Source organism: Phoca vitulina, unplaced genomic scaffold (genome assembly GCF_004348235.1).
Source record: "Phoca vitulina isolate PV1807 unplaced genomic scaffold, GSC_HSeal_1.0 scaffold67, whole genome shotgun sequence".
Taxonomy (NCBI): Eukaryota; Metazoa; Chordata; class Mammalia; order Carnivora; family Phocidae; genus Phoca; species Phoca vitulina.
In genome coordinates this window covers 5623846-5647474 of record NW_022589770.1, presented here as the reverse complement: position 1 = coordinate 5647474, position 23629 = coordinate 5623846, and the positions used below count along the sequence as shown (strand labels likewise).

The following is a 23629-nucleotide window of genomic DNA, read 5'->3' as shown; positions in this document are numbered from 1 at the left end:
AACCAAATTTAAGAAGCTGAAATCCAACTCTTCAGTGGGGTAAATTCTGTCCCAAGGGCAGGAACCTGTCATAACCATCCTGATACCCCAGTGGATCAGCACAGTGCCCGATGCTTAATAGGTTCTAAATAGATGTTAATTGGCTGAATACATTGACAGGCTAGAGAGAGAAATGGACCTGAATTAGGAGCTCTGGGCCATTGTAGATAATTTGAATATCCGGAAGTGAAGGTAAGAGAGAGAGGAAAGCTCGAGAGTGAGGTGCAGGCAGAAAGGAGGAAAAGTAGACGCCAAAGAAAATTCTACCTGTTTTGCAAGTTTCCTCGGAGCTGTGCCAGGGCTCATAATCTCTTTTGCAGGCAAGCAGGAGAATGGGGGCAGAAAGTCCCTTTTTGTGATATCTGACCATTTGGGAACCACTTCATGTATAGGTCCGTGCTATGTCCCCATGGTCCTGAAAAGCCCCGGGATATTATTTGCTTACGCGCAAAGGCACCTGCTAAATCCCATGGATCCCGGGCCCCCGAAGAGGGCATCATTTGAGTGTCTTACTTGAGCTGGTGCAAGATGTAAAATCTGTCTATCCACTTAAGTTTTCACCTATTTCTTGCCTGAGGTTTGGGCAGGATGCAGGTTTCCTTTTAGTAATAGAATTGTGACTTAGGAAAAAGCACTTACTGGAAATTCTGGTTCTTTAAACATTGGACATTAGGAGGTGTGTTTCCCTTAGCTTGTAGACAAGCGGAACTTGTGATAATTTCTTGGTAAAATATTAACTCGAGTCCCCACCCACAGGTGGATCACTGGGAATTGTTTTTTTTGGAGGAATGGAAGAGGAAATAACATAAGAGGAATAAGAGGGAGGCAGGCACTAAGCGAAAATCTGAGCTGTCTGCCGGAAATGTGGGTGGATAATTGGGGCCTGGCTTTGGAGAACTAGTATTTCTACTAGTCCATTCCATTGCTCAGGGAATTATTACTCACACATTTCACCACTGCACGCTCCTGGATGTGAGGCCTGGATGAAACAAGGTGAAGAGGAACCACCCATGTGTATTTCAGATTCATCCTCTGTTCTGAAAGCGGAAACCTGACTTTCCTGAGTTCCAGTCCGTTGGGGTTGGTGCACACGATTTCCATGGTTTCTTCCAGCTCTTCTGGTCCCCATGCTTTCTTTCCATTCCAATTTATCATACCCACTGTTAAGATTTTTGGCTCATGGAAATCTTTGGGAAGCTCATTGGAATTCTGGACCTTCTCCCCTGAAGGATGGCCATACCTGCAACATATGTGCACATTTCAGGGGGTTCATGAGCCCCTCTGGAGTGACTGTTATAAACCCATGCCCTCCGAATCTGCTCGCAGACCTTCAAAAACCCCCTATTGCCTACCAAATATGTCCTTAAAACCTGTTGGCTGTCATTCAAAACTCCCCACACTATCTATACTACCTATTCTTCCACGAGCAGCTCCCCAAATTCATTCATTAAGCTAACGTGTACTGAACATTTATCTCACATAAAACATTAAAATTATACATTTTATGTATATATATATATGTTTGTTTCTATATATATGCCAGGATACAAATATTAAAATATAAGTATATAATATGATACTTAAAACAGTATCTCTCATGCATTTAAAATATATTAAAACTATATGCTATATAAAACATAGAACATTATATTAGAAGCAGAGGGGTAACACAGATCTCAAATATACGGAACTTGTTCAGGAGTTTACAATTTAGAAGTAAAGATAAGTAAATAAATAATGATTACATAAGTTAAAAAGTGGCAAAGGGCTGTGGCAGACACTGTTGTTTGCCTACTCAACTGTCATTTCCTTTTTATTCCTTGCTGTCAGAGCAAAGGTTTTGTTTCATTGTTTAATTATCCTCAGGGTAACTGATTTTATTCAGCTCTTTAAAGGGGATGCAAAAAAAAAATAAAAATAAAAGGGATGCAAAGTGGGAGAGAATCCTTCTCTTCTACTATAGACATTGGTGTGGGAATGGTGACACATGATGTCTGGAAGTGCAAGCAGCCATGTCGTAACTGAGGGGAGTTTTAGCTTGTGGAAGACACACTGAGAGTGACAGAGCAGAAAGATGGAAGGAACTCGAGTCCTTGAAGGAATGGTAGAGCTTCCTACTTGACCAACCAGGAAACTAACTGCCTTCCATGCTTCTTGTTACTGAAATACTAAATCCCTTTATAATTTAATTTATTCTGAGTTGTGTTTTCCGGTACTTGAGTTGAAAGCATCCTCATTGATTAAGTATCTTAAGACAGGCATGGATGGATAATGGGCTCTGGGAATCAGAGAAGGAATAGAGTAGTGGATAAACCAGGAGTTTAACTCTATATGTGTGTGTATATATTATGTTTATGTATATGTATATATATGTATATGCACGGATATATATATGTGCATATATAAATACACATATTTATTTACATATTTTTAATGTTTATTATCTTGAGGCAATGTAGCGTATTAGGAAAGATCTGGGATTTTGGAGTCATTCAGCTTCTACTGCTCTTGAGCAGTGCTGCTTTGGGAGGGTTATTTAACTTATATGAGCATCTTCACCTACAAAATAATACAGTACTCCCTACCCTGTAGGGTTTCCCGAGGATTGAATGAAATGATGTATATGAAGTGTTTGGCACAGTGCCTGATACGTGATAGACCTTCAACATACGATATCTACTGATATTGTTTCTTTTGTGCAGACAAAAAATAATGTATTAAGTACCTACTATGTGCTGGGCTCTTTCCTAGACATTGATTACAATGGTGAAAGAAACCCAATATGATCCCTGCTCTCATGGAGCTTATGATTTGAGTAATGATGACACAAGTAATGGTATAATTATAAACTGAAACAAGTGCTGGGAAGTGAAGGTATACAGCACCATGAAATCATGCGAGGCTACACTGACCTTGTGCGGGGCTTAAGGGAGGCTTCACTGAGAAAGTGGAATTTCAATTTGGGGTTGAGCGGGGCATGGTGGGAAGATCATCATTCTAGCTTTACAGAAACAAATGTATTTATTTACTTGTTCCCCGACTGTAAACTTTGTAAGGTCAGGAATTATATTCAAATAATCATGCATTCCATTATTTATATTCTTTGTACCCAGCACAGTGACCAGGCTCATCGCTACCATAAATATTTGTGGACTGAATGAATGAAGCTTTCTGACTCTCACTCTCCTTGTCAAAAAAAAAAAAAAAAAAAAAAAAAAATGGGTATAAAATGTCTATTTCTAGGAGATGAGGAACAGAAAGCACTTGAACACATAGTAAGGGCTCAATAATTGGTAGCTCCTACTATTATTACTATCATTATTGCTTTATAATTTGCACATATTATCTCTGCTACAATGTTGCAAGCTCCAGGGCAGAGGGAAATGTGTCTTACGTATCTTTGCTTATCTCTGGGTTCTCAGCACAGTGTCTTGCACAGAATAGATTCTTTATAAAAATTAAGAAGATGCATGACATTCTTAATTAGGAATTAAATTGACAGTTTAAAGAGACTATGTACACTGAAAAAATAAATTATCAAAGCTAAGCTAACCACTATCTGTAGGGAATATTTAATTCCAAGTTTCTAGAATCAAGATAAAATATACATTTAAAAAAAAAACTGTAAAAACTGTTACAAAAACTAGACAGAACCCTGTGTGGAAAAAAAAAAAAAAATCACTGTAGAACAATTCAAACAGAACATCATAGATATAATTTAAAACTCACAGCTTTCATGTGACCCTTTCAGAGACTACTCAAACTAAGGTAACTAACCTCTAGCACAATTCCTTATCTCAGTTCTTTGCATATCACTTACAGCCACCTGATATTTTTCCTTTTTGGTTGATTGATTAACAAGTTGACTGATTCTCAAGTTGCTTGTCTCCCCCAACTAGAATGTAAGCTCTATGGGAGCAGGGAGCTTGTCTGACTTGTTTTCTTGCTATATTCACAGCACCTAGAGCTGTATCTTGCACATGCCTGGTAGATCCATAAATACATGCTGCATAAAGGAACATATATAGAAAAATAATGCTATTTATTATAAATGGATATATACATACTTTTATAAAAATATAAAAGGATATTGAAAGTATAAATAGGAATCCTGAGGGCTTGAGAGGTCAGGGGTTTGGGGGATGGGACCCAGCATGGTGGTTGGAGGGGACTTTACTTATACGTGAAGTGGTTTATTTCTTTAACAAATATAGACAAGAAGCACGAGATGACAAAATGTCAAATATTCTGATGGTAAAAATTTGAGTGTTTGCTATAATATCTTTTGCACAAAAGATATGTATTTTAAATTTCTCAAAACAATTTTTTTAAAAGAACATCTGAATGGAAAAGAGTGAACTAAGCCCTTGTGTTTTTACAGAATATAAAGCTCTCTGAAGTGCTGCTATCTACACTTGATCATCACAATAATTTTTTAAAGATTTACTTATTTATTTTAGAGAGAGAGCATGAGTAGGGGGAGAGGCAGAGGGAGAGGGAGAAGGAGAGAATCTCAAGCAGACTCCCCACTGCCCGTGGAGCCTGACATGGGGCTCAGTCTCACGACCCTGAGGTCATGACCTGAACCAAAATCAAGAGTTGAACGCTTAACCGACTGAGCCACCCAGGTGCCCCCACAATAATTTTGAAGTAATTATTTATCACCCTCATCCTATCTGGGCAGAAAATGAGACCAAGATTGATGAGGGAATTGCCATGACCACCTCTCCAGTTAAGGCAATGCTTAGCTGAGAACCTGACCAAAGGATGATTTCTCTTTCAAGAGGTAACATCGATGTCCTTCAAATATGATTGCTGAGCAAGAGGTAAAAGAAATTAGCTTTGAGGCCCATAGGCAAGAGACCTCAAAGAGATCTAAACTGATGGGCAATGAATGAGCAAATATTTTAATACAAATAGAAAATATGCTCCAAATGACCATAGGCTGGTTGCTTAAACTTTTTAAGGCTTATTTTCCTTACCTGTAAAATAGGGTATTTACCCACCTCATAAGACTTTTGTGAGGATTGTACTCATATGTGGAATTTAAGAAACAAAACAGAGGATCATAGGGGAAGGGAGGAAAAAATAAAACAAGATGAAATCAGAGAGGGAGACAAACCATAAGAGACTCTTAACTCTAGGAAACAGACTGAGGGTTGCTGGAGGGGAGGGGCCTGGGGGGGTGGGGTAACTGGGTGATGGGCATTAAGGAGGGCGCGTGATATTAACGAGCACTAGGTGTTGTATGCAACTGATGAATCACTGAACTCTGCCTCTGAAGCTAATAATACACTATATGTTAATTAATTGGATTTAAATAAAATAAAATTTTAAAAAAGATGTTTGTGAAGATCGTATAATATATGTATTTGTGCATTATATAAGTTATATAACTTATAACTTATGTAAGAGACTCAGCATAATATCTGGCACTTAATAGATGTTCGATATTTGTGCGTTTCTCTCAGGTGTCTGTGCTCCCGTGTATTATGTTGAACCATTGAGAACTGCCTTTATTTTTTCCAGTAAAAATGGATGAACGTGGGCAATTTCATGAGGTTTGCACTATGAACGTAAGCTCTGATACCACCATCCACTGTCTCATCTTGAATTCACGTGGGGAAAGAGCAGAGCAGAGTTTGAATAAGACTGATGATTGTTTGGGGCTTGGGCTTGAGAGTCTATTTGCAAGGATAAATAAAAGGGATTTGCAAGCATGTAAGGAGAAGGACAGTCCAATTGGCAGAGACAGGTTTACATAATCAGGGCTAGGCGATTGCACACAAGGCAGCTGCTCAATAGCTTTTGGCACCACAATATATTGACCAGCTGGGCTACCATTAATGCTTAACAGTTTCATCCTGTGACCATATCTTGGCCAATTAGGTTGTCTTTGACCACCGAAGGGTATAATATATTCTGATGTAAATGCCACATGTGTATCTGTATATCACATATTCTATTACTTTGATGTAGAATATACACTAAATATAAACGCATCCGCTTCTTCGGAATGCCAGGTTAGATGGTGTGATTAAAGAGAAATAGAATCAAAGTATACATTGATTCCTTTAAAAAAAATCAATATTCTGGGAAACGCCTTTCTGTGTATACTGTAAGTAATAGGGTTCGAATAATTAAAATAATTTGAAGATGAATTTTTTAAAGAATGATTATAGAAAAAGAAATAGGGCGAGGGAAAGCCGGCCTGTACAATGTATGAGTACAAATAAATACAGAAGGAGAAATGGAATCACAAGGACAGTGATTTTTCTGTTAACAGAAAACTGCTGGAAGTGTCAGAAGAAACACTTGAGGCATTATCACTAGCCTCTGAAGTCATTTGAGAAATGCTCCAGGTATGTAGTCTCCAGATAGCACCTTTAAGTTATGGGACAGAAAAAAACCATTAAGACAAAATTTAAGACAACTGAATGCCATGACATTTCCCAGAATGCATCATACACTAAAATTTAATACATTAAAATATTCAGAATATTTTCAGACCTTGCAAGTATAGCATTTACCGAACAAAAATCTGTAATACAAAGTTTTTAGAACACAGCAAAAAACCAGTCATCCCAACACAGACCTGTAACTTACTACCTAATCCAAAATGAGTGTGGATAAAGAATTTCACCTGTAAATTGTTTCAATTTTTAAACATTTGCAGTTTATTTAATTTGACGTCCACTGGAATTTTTTGGTTACTTTCATCGGCATCAATGAATCGACCTTTAAGCCTGGTACTGGTCATATATTTTTATTTCCCCATCGTGGAGATACTTGCGTGGCTACCAATGATTGTTTCCTGTCCCTATATAAACCACTAAAAGTAACATTACCATTCCTTCTTCAAAGCCAAGGACCAGACATTAAGAGCTTTATATGAGGCATATCAAAAAAATTAAGAGGCAGCCAAGCAAGCTACTCCTTACATTTCTGCAAGTCAAATAATCATCTGATGGAAGGCAAATAAAACGCTGCCTGAGATGCAAAGAATCCTTCCTACAGATACTAGATACGTGTTTTGGTGGTGCTTTGACAAGCCATTAAAGAAGCCAATTTTTAGGGTCTACTTTCTTTCTTTTCCAACTTCAGATGGAGGGCTTTAACCAGAACTCGGAGACCCTAGATCATGGAATATTCATAGCGGAGAGGACTTTAGCAATCATCTGATTCAAGTCCCTCGCGTAGAGATGAAGCCCTCGAGATGGAGAAAGCTTCCACAACTCCTTAACATCCTCCTGCCCAGGGGGCAGAGCCAAGACTAGAACCCAAATATGTACCCATAACTAGATGAACACCATTGCCTCTAAATTGTTCTAGCTCACTACTTTTGAACCACCTTTCCCTTAAAATAGTGTGCACCCACTAACATTTCCAAGCTGAATAAACCAGCACCTTTGCTACTGTAGTTTTGCTTTTCAAAGGTAATAGTGGGATCTCTTTTTAAGTGGAAAATCCTGGGATGAAGGGATCCTGGGCATGAAATTCTGCCTGGGAGCCTGCCTGGAGGAGGTGTCCATGCTCATGCTCAGTCTTCATCTTGCACTGGCACTCCTCCACCAGCATCACCACCTTGACCACGGAGGCAAGGCCAGTGCAGTTCAGCTGCAAGTGCATCGTGGTGAACTTGGCAGGTGAGCAGTGGGAGCAGAATGTGTGGGGGTGCTGCATAGCTCCAGGAAAACGAACGGCCCCACATTTTCCAAAGCAAAGGTTGTTCTGTACAACTACTTTCTCACAGTCTTCATGGGTGATCGTCTACAAGGCAAACACATCTCCATTCAGTTATCTTGAGTCATTTCATTAACACACATGATGCAGAAGCAAAAGACTATAAGTCTGAAGATAATTCAGACTAAAATGTGAAAATCTTTCCGATTTTGCATATATTACAATATCTGAGTGATGGCTAATCTCTAAGGGCATAAAGCCACCTCAACTAAATTTCTTTTATTGAGTAGATTAATAAATTAGCCTTTAGGAAATCCCTAAGTTAATGAGAAAATGCTTTACATCTTAAATGCCAAACTTTAAGAAATTTTGTCTAATTAGATGTTACCAGTTGAAAAAATTCGAATGGCTAACTTCCTATACAAGTAATGTGCCTTATCTTTCTACGCCCCACAGCACATTATGCAAAATAGATTCTCCATACGCGATTGTTCAACTGCTCATAGAGTAGATCGGAACATCAAGATGAATTCTATTCTATTCTGCAGAACCTATAGTATGTTCAAATCTATGAAGTTGCATGGGGCAAAGTAATACATATGTCTGCAAATCATCATGCATTATATCACCTTTGCCCCTCCCATCCCCCCTTCACCTAGCTTTACGTGCCCTTCAAGATATATGAGTCAAACACCTTAATCTGAATTTAATTAGTAACAGAATTCAAAATAAGACTTTCAAAGGAAATTCGATTGCACGATTCTTGGGAGCAATATGGCCAACAAAGCAGTCATTATTATTAGATAATGGACTTATTGCTACATATCTTTGCCTTTTCAGGCAGAATACTTAACTGGTTTCACAGTCAATTACCTTATAATACTGCCTGCTTAATTGGGTAGCATTATTGCACTGTAAAATTTTACTCTCTCGTGCGTTGCTTTGGGTTCAATATCTTCGTGTTTAAGGACCTGATGCAGTTTCTCAATTTAATTTAACATTTGGAGCGCAGGGCTTGCCAGGACTGACTGGAGGAAGTGGCTAGTAGAAAATGCCCCTTTGTCTTAATAGTGCAGAATCAATCATAATAACCACAAAGCAGCCAATGCGACATGAAGTCAGAGGTGTTTCTGAGGGGAGAAAATGTGATTTCACACTGATATTATTTTTTGAAAGCTTATGAGAAAATAAGTTAAATTAAATCATTTTTTGCTGCAGTAATGTTAGAAATGATGTAGCAAGTTCCATCTGACAGCCTATGAAATAGTCTGGTGGGAAATACAGGGATTAAGACCAAGATACTTGTGTATGTGAATGTTTGTCGAGGAGTCCAATGTATCCCACCTTATCTACAGGTAGAGTCAACCTGCTCGTCCACATCCCAGTAGAGTGTAGAGGTATAGCCAGAGAGAAGTTCTGGTTATCGCTCTAAGTTCCCACACTTCTCCTAACTGAGGGTATGGTCTTACTTACCACTCCGGATAGAACACCTCCAGCATAAAAATAGGTAAAGCCCCTTAAAACAAAGGTCTGTGCCATCAATATAAATGATTACTAATCTGAGCAGTAGTGTCATACTGTTCTGACAGCATTTCCAGAATACCAAAAACCAATGGAAAGTTAGAAGGAAATTTGGGAAGTCTAATCATACTTTGCCACATGTTATGATGAATGCCCAAGGATCCAATCTGGAAGTTAGGTGAGACTCAGGCTCTTGGCAGCCTCCTCCCCTACTCTGCACCTGTCCCAGTTGTCTGCCCCTTTCTTACCAACTCTGATCCCCTCCCCTTCCAGAGCAGATACCTGGCCAAAGGGCACTGTCCTACAGGTCTCCTGATGTACTTCGTGGCTTTTGATGGGCAGGATGATCCCCTGAGAAGCTGGACTCATTCTGAACATGAAGTGGTGCCAGAATTTCTTGGCCTCTTCCCGAAGGGGAGATTTCTCCATCTGCAGCCCATCTTTTGGCTGAGTGACGGCGTGGGTACCAGGTGGGAAGCGCTCAGGGACCACGTCCTGGGGTGGGTGCAGGTCTCTCTCGGGCTTCTTCCAGAACCTGCCAAACCTGGATAGCATCTTCTCTCTCTGCCTCTGGCCTTCTCCTGCACCTATGAGGTGGGGCACGGCGACAAACAGATCTGGCTTCTCCTCAGCATCCTCGTGGTTGCCAAGGGGGAGCTCCCTGCGATCCCTTTCTAGGAGCACAGGGGAGACAGAACTCTGACTTGGGCAGCCATCCCGCTGCTGTGCAGCCTTCCCTAGAGGCAGGAGCACCAGCAGCTGAAGTAAGAGAAGACACATGCTGTCGGGGGCCCAAGCTTCTTTCAGTTTCACAGATGGTGAGGCCTAAAGGAAAGAAAGGCTCACTCTCTGCAGGAATGCAAACAAGAAGATCCTATATATAGATACCTGCCTGGTGGGATGGAAAGGCAGGTGGTCAGTAGCCAGGCAGAGTAAACACATTTATTGTTTGCTTGAATTATGTAGGGCTAATGGTGTCAAGCCTTCACTTGAGTTTTGTGTATTTTAGAAGGCCCCAGTGAAAGCCTGGGACCCAGGGGGTAATTAGCTGGTACTTTATCGTCTGAGATTTACAGAGCAGTATTTGGGAAAACAACACATTCTTTTCCCGGATTTCCCATCACTGTTATTAGAAGAAGGACCAGAGTCAACAAACATTTGTGGTGCATCTGCTTTATATTGGGATCAAAAAGACAAGACATGTTTTTATGACAGAAGTATATCAGATAAAAATTAAAGGCACACATTTAGCAAAAGCCCAGACCTTTAGGCTTCATACACACACACACACACACACACACACACACACACACACACAGGCAGCCAAGTAAGTGTATCAAAATTATAAGAAAGGAAAGGGAAGAAACAGAAGAATGTTAACTTTGTTGAGCAGAGGACTCTCCCTCTCGGTTAGATGTGGTTGGGGTTGTTGATTTTTGTATGCTAACAGAATAAAGGGAATCCATTCTCCTTTTCCACACAAGGAAACTCACAATTCCCAAATTAACCTCCTCACTTTAAGAATCAAATACTTGAAGCTAAATTTCACAGCTGGTCAGCCATCAGATAAACTCTTTCAATTGTTCACAAATTTCTCAACAGGATCCTCAGTAATTGCTCATCAGCCTTCAGTGAAGATGGGGAAATGTCTCCCTCAAGCCACCCTATTGATTTTTTTTTCTTTCTCTAAACAAAGGGCCAGACTTGAGAACGTGGATTCTAAGAACCAGGTTTGATAGCTCAGGGCCTGAAACTGGCTGGTCAGTACTTTACTTACAGAATCCACATCATCTTCCTTATTCCACAGGAATTGATGACCAGGTTAACTAAAGATGGAGACAAACACGCATATTCAGGAATCAGAGGAAACTTTGTTAGATGACAAGACTATCATTCAAAAAGGTTATAAATCATGCAAGGGCATGAGAAAGAAACAGATCCACAAAACTGAAACCCCGGAATTGAATTTTGTTGTCCCTCCACACCATTTGAATAGTATTTCCATTTGAAATTAATCCCATACTTGCTTCTATTTCTTCCCTTTTAATTTAATTACCATATTCTTTGCTTTTAGTAACACACATCATCCTGGAACATTGTCCCCATTTTCATACTGATTGAGCTTTCTTTCCAAGAATTGACCCACTGGAATCTTTTTTCCAGACATTTGTGTTCCTTTTAATAGTCCTGCCTGATTGCTGCGACATAAAGCCTGAAGTAAGGTCCTTATTTACAATAATGAACTATTTTTAAATGGACTATCGTTTTCCAGAATTCTCTCAGAAGAGACATCTTTTGCCTGTTCTAAATACCCATAGGACCTGGGCTAGTATGAATTAAGATACACTTGATCTATACTAAGTGAACATTTGCATTTGCCATTTCTTTTAACGTAGTTTTTAAAGTTGCCTTCTATTTGAATTTCTTAATTCCCCTCAACTATCCAATGACAGAGGCTTTCCAGAGCTGGCCACTCTGCCCTGATTATAAATATGGTCTGGACGCCAGCTATGTTTCCCCATTTCTTTTAAACTTCACTTTTCAGTGCCTGAGTTTCCATTGCCATCAATCACAGTGGCTGGCATTTCCCCAAACTGAAGACTGCCCCAGAGATTCTACTCGGGATCTCAGGTTGCCCAGCTCTGCACATAGGATACAATTCAAAAATTTCTAGTGAATTAAAATGTGCGGAAGACTCACTTTGTGGGCAAGACATCATGTGAGGCTCTGGCAGATGACAGAAAGTGGTAAGAACTGGGCTTCTGCCCTCAAGCAGGTTGTGCAGTCTTGCACATTTTGTCATTTAATTATATTAGCTCTAGGGATGTCAGTTATCCATCTTTAACCTTTTCATAGTCCTAAACTCCGCTCCTTCTGATCCTAATTTTGGTGTTTGGTCATTTAAAAATTACTCATACAGGGGTGCCTGGGTGGCTTAGTCAGTGAAGCACCTTCAGCTCAGGTCATGATCCCAGGGTCCTAGGATTGAGCCTCCAGGCAGGTTCCCTGCTCAGGGGGGAGTCTGCTTCTCCCTCTGCCTCTGCCCCTCCCCCCTGCTCACGCTCTCTCACTCTCTCTCTCAAATAAATAAATAAAATCTTGGGAGCCTAAGAGAAGGAAGGGAAAAATGAAGGGGGGGAAGTCGGAGGGAGAGATGAACCATGAGAGACTATGGACTCTGAGAAACAAACTGAGGGTTCTAGAGGGGAGGGGGGTGGGGGGATGGGTTAGCCTGGTGATGGGTATTAAGGAGGACACGTTCTGCATGGAGCACTGGGTGTTATACAAAAACAATGAATCATGGATCACTACATCAAAAACTAATGAGGTACTGTATGGTGACTAACATGACATAATAAAATAAAATTTAAAAAAAATCTTGGGTGCCTGGGTGGCTCAGTCATTAAGCGTCTGCCTTCCACTCAGGTCATGACCCCAGGGTCCTGGGATCGAGCCCCTCATCGGGCTCCCCGCTCCGCAGGAAGCTTGCTTCTCCCTCTCCCGCTCCCCCTGCTTGTATTCCCTTAAAAAAATAAAATAAAATAAAATAAAATAAAATAAAACCTTTAAAAATAAATAAAAATAAATAAAAATTACTCATGCAGAATTTGCTTTTGCTGTTCTGTCATTCCCGTTGAGAAGATGTACCAGCATCTTGAAGGTTAAAGCTAGCAAAGGAAAGCCTTCTGTGATGAGAACATCAGTCTGTCTTCAACCCCTGTCTTTTACAGCTAAGGGCGGATGGCGATCACCTTTCACCACTCTGTCCTTTCATTAAATCTAAAACTATGTATATGATACATTGTAGCTTACTCTTAAGAGCATAAACAGTTTGTAGCTTTTCACAAAAATATGCCGCCTGTGGGTCTTCAGTGACACATGCATCTAGTTACCTCCCTGTTTGGATGAAGCCAAATGGAGGAAGGTGAGGAGGGTCCTCCAGACTCAGCAGGAGGCGGTCGTATGGAGGGAGAACCACAGGACTGTCGGCGTATAGTACCAAAGGCCAGGGTGAGAGGCAGGCCTGGGCTTACATAAGCTAAGTCCACTTCCTGGGACAACCTCAAGCTTGCATGAGAGCCAGAGGGGCTAATCTCCTCATTCATTCCTTCGCATTGACAACTCATGCTCAGCATCATCTGAACTCTGTTTTCAACTTGACCTGGCTTTCCTGGGCGCTACAGTGCCTTGAGGAGCAGGTGGAGCTCCCGGGGTGCCTGAGAGGACCTAGCAGCCATGTTTTTCTGTCCCCTTCTTGCAGACTCTCAAAGGGAGCTATAAAATGTCTAATGCTCTCTGAAGGGAAACAAAGAGGCTGAGTTCTTTCCCGGAAACCCCAGACCTACAACAACAAAAGGTGAGAGGCAGTGTTAGGGTTGGAGGTGAGCATTGGAGGTAAATTGGGAGGCACAAAAAGGAATTTGGGTAAATGGGTTTGTGAAAGAAATCTGCTTAGGGTTCATGCCACTTCTTCCTAGCTACCTCTCTTTACAAAATAGGAAAAAGCAATAGGGTTGTGGGGGGTTGAATTGTTTTAAAGGAACTCCAAAGAAGGCAGAATCTTCCTATTTTTTTTTCCCAAAGAACAAGGACTAGGGCATATTAGGGTAAGTGGTTTCCCCTTAAACCTTTTATCTTGATTTAGTTTAGTAAATTATTCAAAACATGGGAACTCTCCCCTCTTCACTCCCCTCCCTGACACTTTCTATGGAACCGACACATTAGGAAGAACCTCATTCCCCGAAGCTGCTCTGCTTATTGGACCCACTGATGCATTCATTCATACAGCACATAGGAGTGCCAACTCTGTGCGTGGTCCTGGGGACAGAATGGTGAGGTTGTCCTTGCCCAGGCCCACTGGAGTTTGCAGTCTATAGGGGCAGACTAGTTTCTTCAGGATAAGTTACATGAGGAAAACCTTGGCAAGTACCATTCCTGTACTAATCAAGGACTTTCAAGTAGATCTAAATTCCAAAGGCATAGTGGACTGTCACTGTGTTTATGTTAATTTTATTCAATAAATAGGTGTTGAGGGACACCTGGGTGGCTCAGTCAGTAAAGCATCCCACTCTTGATTTCAGCTCAGGTCATGATCTCAGGGTTGTGAGATCAAACCCCCAAATGAGGTCAGGTTCTGAGCTGAGCATGGAGCCTGCCTAAGATTCTCTCTCTTTCCCTCTCCCTCTGCCCCTCGCCACCCTACCCCTGCTCTCTTTCTCTCTTGCTCTCAGAAAGAAAGAAAGAAAGAAAGAAAGAAAGAAAGAAAGAAAGAAGAAAGGAAAAAAGAAAGAAAGAGAAAAAGGCATTGAGTGCAAGGATGTGCAATCAATACAATGATTTTCTCTTATTTTTGATTACATAATGAACACTTGCAGTAACAAATCTCAAATAATACAAAAAAGTATATAATTAAAAGTAAATCTTCCTGTGACCTCCCAGGCTTCCTGTTCTGCCATGGAGGCAATCATTGTTATCAACTTATTTATGTTCGAGCTTTTAAAACTGTCACCCGTTATAGGCTGAATCGTGTCCCCCTAAGATTTACATGTTGGGGATTCAACTCCCTCGTCCTTCAGAAAATACCATATTTGAAGAGAAGTGTTTTAAAGAGGTAATGAAGTTAAAATGAAGCCATTAGGGTGAGCCCTAATCCAGTAAGCCTGGCGTCCTCATAAGAAAAAGAGATGAAGACAAAGACACAGAGGGGAGACTATGTGGAGACATCAGGAGGGTTGACAGTCTGCACACCAAGGAGAGAACTTCCAGAAGGAAACAGGCTTACCAGCACCCAGATTTCAAAGTTCCAGCCTCCAGAACCGGGAGAAAATAAATTTCTGTTGTTTAAGCTACCCAGTCTGGGACCCTTGGTTATGGACCCTCTAGCAAACTTATACATCACTCAAAGAGAATCAAATGGGGAGCCAGTAGAAAAAGGATCTATATGAAATGGTGGAGCATGTCACAAAAATTCTGCCTTTTCACTTTTAGGCACCGATCCTCAAGTTACTTTTTAGGGTCAGATTATTGCATCTGCAATTTCGGTGATCTACGGCTCTCTGTCCCAAACACTCCCACACCATGGAGAAACATTCCATTTTTTTTGCAACTGGGTATGTATCTATCACTGTGAAATGTGACTAATCAGCCACTTACCCAGATGGTAGCGAGGCCTCCTGCAAATCTAAAAGAAGGCCAAGGCAGCTGGGGCAACGTCACCGTGTGCCTCCCCATCCTGCCACCCACCTGTCCCCACCGCCCACAGCCTCGACTTACAGCCAGGCCAGGATGCCATCACTGAGGCTAAGTCTCTGCCATGTGCCTCTTCCTCATCCTTAAAATTCACCTTGATCGCTTTTCATTCTGCAGAGGGCTGCTCTCAGAGAGAGTAATGTAAGTACAAGTAACTCTGGACTGGAAGCCAGAAAACCTTTATCTGTTTGCCGACTGCCTTCCAGCTTGGAAGCTATATGATCGCCAGCGCTCCGGGTCCCTAAACCTTGCCAGGGACAATACCACCCGCCCTGCCTTCTTCATTGGGCTCATTGCCTTTCTTTTCACGCCTAATCCTGCTGTCACCCTGCCTGACGTGTCTGCATGGATGGGTCTGCCCAACCACAGGCCATCAGCGTGACGTGACGCCCCATTCAATACCCTAAATGAAGTCTGATGACCTCTGTTCCCCTGGCCTCCCCATCCCCCTCCATTTCGACTCCTGTTCTTATCAGGAAAGGCTCCACCTCTACACAGTGGGTTTCACGATCTCTCTCTCTTTCTCGATCAATTTCTGTTGTTTCAGTTCTATAGAGTCCTTTCCTGTGCTCCTCGTTATCCTTGTAATAGTCCTACCACAGTTGTAGCTACATGGTGATTTGTCTGAACATTTGTTTAACATCTGCCTCCACTTTAGATTTTAAAGCCCATGAAAGTAGGGCCATGTCTTCTGGAATCACCATCTCAGGCCTTAAAATAGTTCTTTCCACATGGTAGGTGCTCAAAATACTGGTTGTAAAAATGAATGAATGACTGTCTCTAAGCTCTCTGGTCTTCACTTCCTTCCCTATCCGGGTTGGATTCAGGGCCCATCGCTTCAAACGTTTGCAATATTCCCAACTCCCTTGTCCCTTTGTCCTTCTCTTGCACCCATCTAGTGAAGTTCCAACTCTGGAAACACCAGCTGTCATCTTCCCTGGGCCACATCTGGCTTGTGGAATGCTGGCAGGGTCAATGACAAAGTGGCAAATATTGGTTCCTTATACATTAACTATCCCCCTTCTTAACAGAACCCTCAAATCTGCACAGCAGTCTTTCCTATTACTCTAGTCAACTCTGTCTTCATTTTCTCTATAGTGTATTTCAAAATCTTCTCTAATCATCTCCAGCCTTCGACTGTTCTACCTCTTCAATCATCTTCGGCAAATGATCTCATCCCTTCTTCCACAAAGAAAGATGGAAGCCAGCAGATGGGAGAGTTCTCTCCCATCTGACCATCCCACCATATTGATTCATTTCTCCTTTCCACTCTGCTCTTGGATTCCATCCTTTCCAACTTAACGTAGTGAATATTCTCCCCCATTAACTTTCTTCTACTCCACTGGCTACCTCCCACTAGCATTTATACAATCTTTACTTATTTTGAATCTTTTAAAAATGTCTCCTAATTTCTTGTAAGTTTTCAGGTTCTACACTTCGGTGTTGTCTTCTGCCTTCATGGGCAAGTTTTGGAAAGAATTGTTCAAACAACCTCCACGTTCTCACATCCCCTGACACATCGACCCACTGCTGACTTCTGCTTCAGCGCTTCCTTAAAGCCTCCTTCCCAGGATCACCCATGCCTCCTCGTAGCTGTTGCAATTCCCTGCAATATTTAACTGATTTCTCATAAATTTGGTCCTAAAGAAAATGGAGAAAAGGAGGTCAGAGTGGATGAAAACCCTGAAGCTTTAAGCTATAAGAGCAGAACCGCCCATCTGGCCAGCTCCCTGGGTAGTGGAGGATTTACAAGGAGCTGTCTCACTCAGAACATCAGAGTTTCTTTGGGATTCTGGAAGCCAGGTCACTTCTTTACTCGGCCATTTAGCGATTCCTCCGACTTGGCTTAATTTGGGTGCATGTGTGTCCTCCTAACTAGGGAGAGGAAGCTCCCCAGACGCAAGTTCTGTGTTTTCTGGAGATGGCATTGGCAGCAGCTGAGAACAGGGAGATTGTCAAATGCATTTTTCTGTTCCTCTTCTGTTCCTGGTTCCTTGCTCAACACTTAGGAGGTTAATGAATGTTTGTTTTAACATACCAAATCCAATAAAAATGGGGACAGAAGCTTCTGACACGGGGCCTTGTTGGGCTTTACTTTCTAAGAGATCTCTCTTTGTCCTGGAGAACTTATCCTTAATTCTCTGTGTTCAGACTGTTTTAAAATCAAATTTCCATGGAACCTGGGAAGACTCAGAATAAACCCTTCTTTATTTCCCAGCCTGGCCACAGCCTCAGAGTAGGTCTTTGAACTTTGTCCCCAGGCAAGTTTCTCCTCGAGAATAATTACACTCCTAGAAAAGGGAGCTCCTGCCAGAGGACTCTGTGTTAGGTGACTTACACAGCTTGTAAATTGTTTTCCTCCAGTTGGAAGATGGGGGTGGTATATCACCAACAGAAATGAGTGTAGGGGGCATCTGTCTAAAAACCATTTCCCTACTGGCTACCTTGCCAGTTTCTGCTTATACAATGCAGGCAGCTTGGGGGAACCATATTGTCCCTATAAGCTCATAACACATGGACAAATGATTAAAAACACATGGAAAACAGTTCCACAGCTAAGCTAAAATTCAGATGGGAATGGAAAATCAACTTGCAAAGCTTTCAACTGACTCGGGGCCAAATGTGGGACAGAATGCGAGGAGAAGTTGCCAAAAGAGAGGGAAGTTGGGGGGAAAAAAGCAACTCGTGCATAGGAAACCTAAAACAATGACACCTTGTATTGACAACCCTTTCCTAAGACTCTCCAAGAGTAGGCACCAAAATCAACTCTGGAAAAATTAAGACCTTCATTTCATGAAAGATTTCAGACAGATTTATATTTTCTACCTCCATAAATAAAGGTTGGCTTGACTGTCTTGGCGACACCTATGCGGAAACATAATGTTCAGTATCTGTAACATAAATATTAAAATAGGACACATTTTTCCTTTTCCCTTGGAGGTGTGGGAATTAAGTAACAAGGTGACATGAGACAAACTGTGAAAAATCATGACAATAAAATGCAAAAGCAAAGCAGAACTTTCCAGTAAGACTTGCCTTCCGTTGCGTACCTGACCCTGGGCCCAAGTTGGCCATAAAGCTGGGCAGGCCTTCGTCACATTTGCAAAAGTTCAATTCTGGGTTCAACTCCGAAACTCTTGGAAGCTTGTTATTTGAGGCTAGTCACTAAAATGACCCAAGGATTCTGGTGGGTAGGAAATCCGTAGGCAAGGAGATTTCCTGGGAGCCAGATTCTGCTGGTTTTTTCTGTCCTTTCACTTCCAGCCTGAATCCTTCCTGACAGCCGTACAACCCGAACCACCTTTCTCTCCATTTAGCACCATTTATTTCTTCACATGTTCATCTGGGAGCATGATGGATCCTCAAGACATGGAAAAAGCGTGTTCCTTAAATACTGAATGCAAAAGGAGATTTTGAAAACAGGGCTCCATGGAGGAGCCATTCTTAGAAAAGAACTATCCTTCAAGTCCTTAGCAACAAACAATTCTTTCTGTCATGTGAAAAACCATCTGCTAGCGTGTCTCTCTTTATAATGAGATTTGTGTATCATAGATCATGTCTGAAAGCAAGGCATATTGGGGTTTTAAAAAGGGCTTCCTTGGTCATCTGGATTTCTCCGAAAACTGGAACCATTTCCACGTTCAACACAAATGTCCTAACATGTGGGAATGTTCTCACTTGTCATACGGAACTTTAAAACCCCGACTCTCCCACCCCCAGATCCTCCTTCCCTGTTTACTGGTGAGCACAAGCACTGTTTAAAATTGTCACTCTCTTGGGGTGCCTGGGTGGCTCAGTTGGTCAAGCATCTGACTTCGGCTCAGGTCATGATCTCAGGGTCCTGGAATCGAACCCCGAATCGAGCCCAACACTCAGCGCAGAGTCTGCTTGTCCCTCTGCCTCAGCCCCCTCCCTCCCCCCTCCTTCTCCCCTCTTCTCCCCCTAGCCCTCCTTGTGCTCACTCTCAAATAATAAAATCTTTAAAAAAACTTGTCACTCTCTTCCAGGTACTTTGCAGCTCTCTCTCTCTCTCTCACACACACAACAGCTTTTAAAAAGGTATCTTTACTATGTTCCAGGCATGTTCTTTGTAGCTTCACATCTAATTTTCACAACAATTTTTCCAGGAAGTTATTGTTATCCCCATGTTATAGATGAGAAACCTAAGCTTAAAGAATTTAAGGTACGTAGCGAGTAAATGGTGGAATTGTGATATAAACTCACCTCATGTTTGTCTCCCGTCAGTTTGCTTTTTGCAATGTAGCTATTAAAATGATGCATACATTATTTTATATTCTGCTATTTTAAAATAACATTATGTGATAGAGTTATCACTTTAATGGAGAGAATATAATTTTCCGTTAAGCGTTCTTCTGTCATTAGTTATTTAAATCATATAATTTTACTCCAATATTTTACTGCCCTGAAATAAGGATATTGTTATGCTCATAGCTCTCTTTTCTTTTGAAAATTTTCCATGTTGTAGAAATTACTGTTTCTTTCTTTAAAAGCTTTATTGAAATACAATTGACATACAACAAACATGTGTTTAAAGTGTATAATTTGAGAGATTTAGACATTTATATGTATACCTGTGAAACTATTACCACAATCAAGATAGTGAATATATCCATCACCCCTAAAAGTTTCCTTGTGTCCCTTTTCAATCCTTTCCTCTGCCTTTTCCTGTTCTCTTCTCCCATTCCCAGGTAACACCTGACTTGCTTTCTGTTACTATAATGTTTGCACTTTCTAGAATTTTCTATAAATAGAGTACATATACACTAGGTGTTCTTTCTTGTCAGGCTCTTTGACTCAGCATAATTATTTTGAGAATCATCCATGTTGTAGCAATATCTCACTTGTTTTTATTTCTGAATAGATTTCGTTACAAGGATATACTATAATTTGTTTATCCACTCACATGATAATGGACATTTGGTTTATAGTTTTGACTGTCACAAATAAAGCTGCTATGAACATTCATATATGTCTCTGAATGGAAATATGCATTCTTTTCTCTTGGGTAAATACCTAGGAGTGAAATGGCTGGATCACATGGTAGGTGTATGTTTAACTTTTTAAGAAACCACCAAATTGTTTTCCAGAGTGGTTGGGCTATTTTATATTTCACCAGCAGTATATAAGAGTTCTAATTCCTTCATATCCCCACCAACACTTGGTATGGTTGGCCAGTCTTTATAATTTGAGCCATTCTAACAGGTGTGTAATGTTATCTCATTGTGGCTTTAATTTATAATTCCTAATGACCAATATATTTACATATTTCACTTATTTATTTGCCATCTACATATCTTCTTTGGTGATGTATCTGTTCAAATCTTCTGCCCATTTAAAAAATTTCTTATTATTGATTTTTGAGGGTTTCTTTTATAGAGTCTGGATATCAGAGAAATGCATAGTAAATATTTTCTCCCAGACTGTGGCCTGTCATTTTCTTACCAATGGCTTGATCAAGATGTAATATCCTTTTTTATATATTGTTGGCTTTGAATTGGTAAATTTTTGTTTAGAATTTTTCTATCTATAATTATGAGGGATATTGGTCTGTAGTGTTCTTATATTTTTATATAGTTTGGTATCAGAGTAATTCTGGCCTCATAGAATAAATAAGTCAAAAAGTATTCTTTTGAAATTTTCTGGGCAAGTTCTATAGAATTGGTACTGTTTCTTCCTTAAATATTTGTAAAATTCAATAGTGAAGCTATCTGGGACTTAGTAATCTATGTCCTCTCATTTTTTTCCTGACTGGTCCGGTTAGAGATTTACCAATTGATATTCTCAAAGAACCAGCTTTGGGTTTCATTGATTTCTGCCCTGATATTTTCTACATCTTATTTTTGCTGTCTTCCTTTTCTAGTTTCTTAAGGTGGAAGCTGAAGTTAAAACCTTTCTTCTTTCAAATATAGACATTTAGTGCTATAAAATTTCCCTTACATAATGCTGTAGTGGAATGCCACAAACTTTAATATGTTTTCATTTTTAAAAAAGATTTTATTTATTTATTTATTTAGAATGTGAGCAGGGGGAGGGGCAGAGGGAGAAAGAGAATTTCAAGCAGACTCCACACTGAACGCAGGGCCCAACACAGGGCTCGATCCCACAATCCGTAGATCACAACCTGAGCCGAAATCAAGAGTCAAGCGCTTAACCGACTGAACCACCCAGGTGCCCCTGTTTTCATTTTTATGCAGTTCACCATACTTTTTAATTTGCCCATTGATTTCTTCTTTAAGCCATGAGTTGAATAAGTTTATAATTTAGTTTCCAAACACTTAGGGGTTTTCCAGAGATACTAATTTAATTCCATTATGGTCAGAGAATGTATTTTGTATAACTTAAATTTGTTTAGATTTATTGAGACTCATTTTATGTCCCAGAAAATGGTTCACCCCAGCAAATGTTTCATGTGCACTAAGAAAGAAAAAAAGAAGAAGAAGAATGTAGCAGGAGGGGAAGAATGAAGGGGGGGAAATCGGAGGGGGAGAAGAACCATGAGAGACGATGGACTCTGAAAAACAAACTGAGGGTTCTAGAGGGGAGGGGGGTGGGAGGATGGGTTAGCCTGGTGATGGGTATTGAGGAGGGCACGTTCTGCATGGAGCACTGGGTGTTATGCACAAACAATGAATCAGGGAACACTATATCTAAAACTAATGATGTAATGTATGGGGATTAACATAACAATAAAAAAATTAAAAAAAAAAAAGAATGTCTATTCTGCTGTTGTTGGGTGGAGTGTTCTAGCAACAGCAGTTAGGTTCATTTGGTTAACAGTGTCTTTATTTGACAGAGAAAGACAGCGGAAGAGGGAACACAGCAGGGGGAGTGGAAGAGGGAGAAGCAGACTCCCCGCTGAGCAGGGAGCCCGATGCGGGGCTTGATCCCAGGACCCTGAGATCATGACCTGAGCCAAAGGCAGACGCTTAACCGACTGAGCCACCCAGGTGCCCCTGGTGTCCACACTTCTAAATCCTTACTGATTTTTCTGCCTACTTGTTCTATCAATTATTGAGAAGGTATTAGCATTTCTGAATATAATTATAGATTTGTTTATTTCTATCAGTTTTTGCTTTCATGTATTTCTAACATTGTTATTAGGTGCATAAATGTTAGAATTATTATGTCCTCTTGATATATTGACTCGTTTAAATTATAAAATAAACTCCTTTAACCTTGGTAGTATTCTTTGCTCTAAAATCTACTCTGATATTAATATAGCTGCTTCGGCTTGCTTTTGACTAGTTTTAGGATGGCATATATTTTTCCATTTTTCTTCTGTAGTGTAAGTTGGGATTGATTGCCTTTGGGAAGCAAAAATACAGATGGGGATAGAAGCAAAAGGTGAACTCATACTTCAGTGCTTGGAAAAAGTATTGCGGGTTACCGTAAGGCCCTTAATGGAAGTGTTGGTTGATTTTTGTTCCTTTCTGTCTTAAGATAAACTAGACTTTATTGCCTAGCAGAATATAAGACCTATAAAAACTGTTCAAAATGAACAGTTATATGTGTAAGTTACGAGGAGGGTATATTCATTTCCTGCATGATCCTGTTCGAAAGACTTGTAGAATTAATTTTAGAAAATCATGGCGTTCTGGACATGACACAAATCCAGACACACTCTGCCATCCATAACAGCCCTCTCATGATTAATGGGGAGAAAGGAGGAAGATCAATAAAGCCGTCCTGTAAGTTAAACAGTACGTCCAATCAACATTCTCTTCCCCTTAACCAACTATATAAATAAACAAACAAAAACCTGGGTGAGACATGAGGCAAAGACTGGAAAAAGTATCTTGGATGAGTGAGATAGACACACAGCAAATATATCAACCCATTTATAGCTTTCTAAAATAAATTTTTATATGGCGATTTTTAATAGCATTTTTATCGAGATATACTTCCTATAACATCATATTCACCATTTTAAAGTGCACACTTCAGCGCTCTTTTAGTGTATTCACTATGTTGTACCACCATCCCCACTATCTAATTCCAGATCATTTCCACAGCCTCAAGAAGAAACCCTGTACCCATTAGCAGTTAGTTTCCATTTTCCCTTCCCCCACCCCCTGGTCACCATGAATCTACTTTCTGCCTTCATAGATTTGCCCAT

The 23629-nt window shown here is 40.6% G+C and overlaps 1 protein-coding gene across 1 annotated transcript; it reads right to left on the bottom strand.

Moving 5' to 3' along the window:
- Positions 1–6496: 6496 nt before the first annotated feature.
- Positions 6497–10079, bottom strand: CER1 (cerberus 1, DAN family BMP antagonist). Its single transcript, XM_032392438.1, has 2 exons — positions 9526–10079; positions 6497–7809 (listed from the first exon to the last, which is right to left on the bottom strand). The coding sequence occupies exons 1-2, from the start codon at positions 10021–10023 to the stop codon at positions 7495–7497; spliced, it is 813 nt and encodes a 270-aa protein (XP_032248329.1). The 5' UTR covers positions 10024–10079; the 3' UTR covers positions 6497–7494.
- Positions 10080–23629: the final 13550 nt, after the last annotated feature.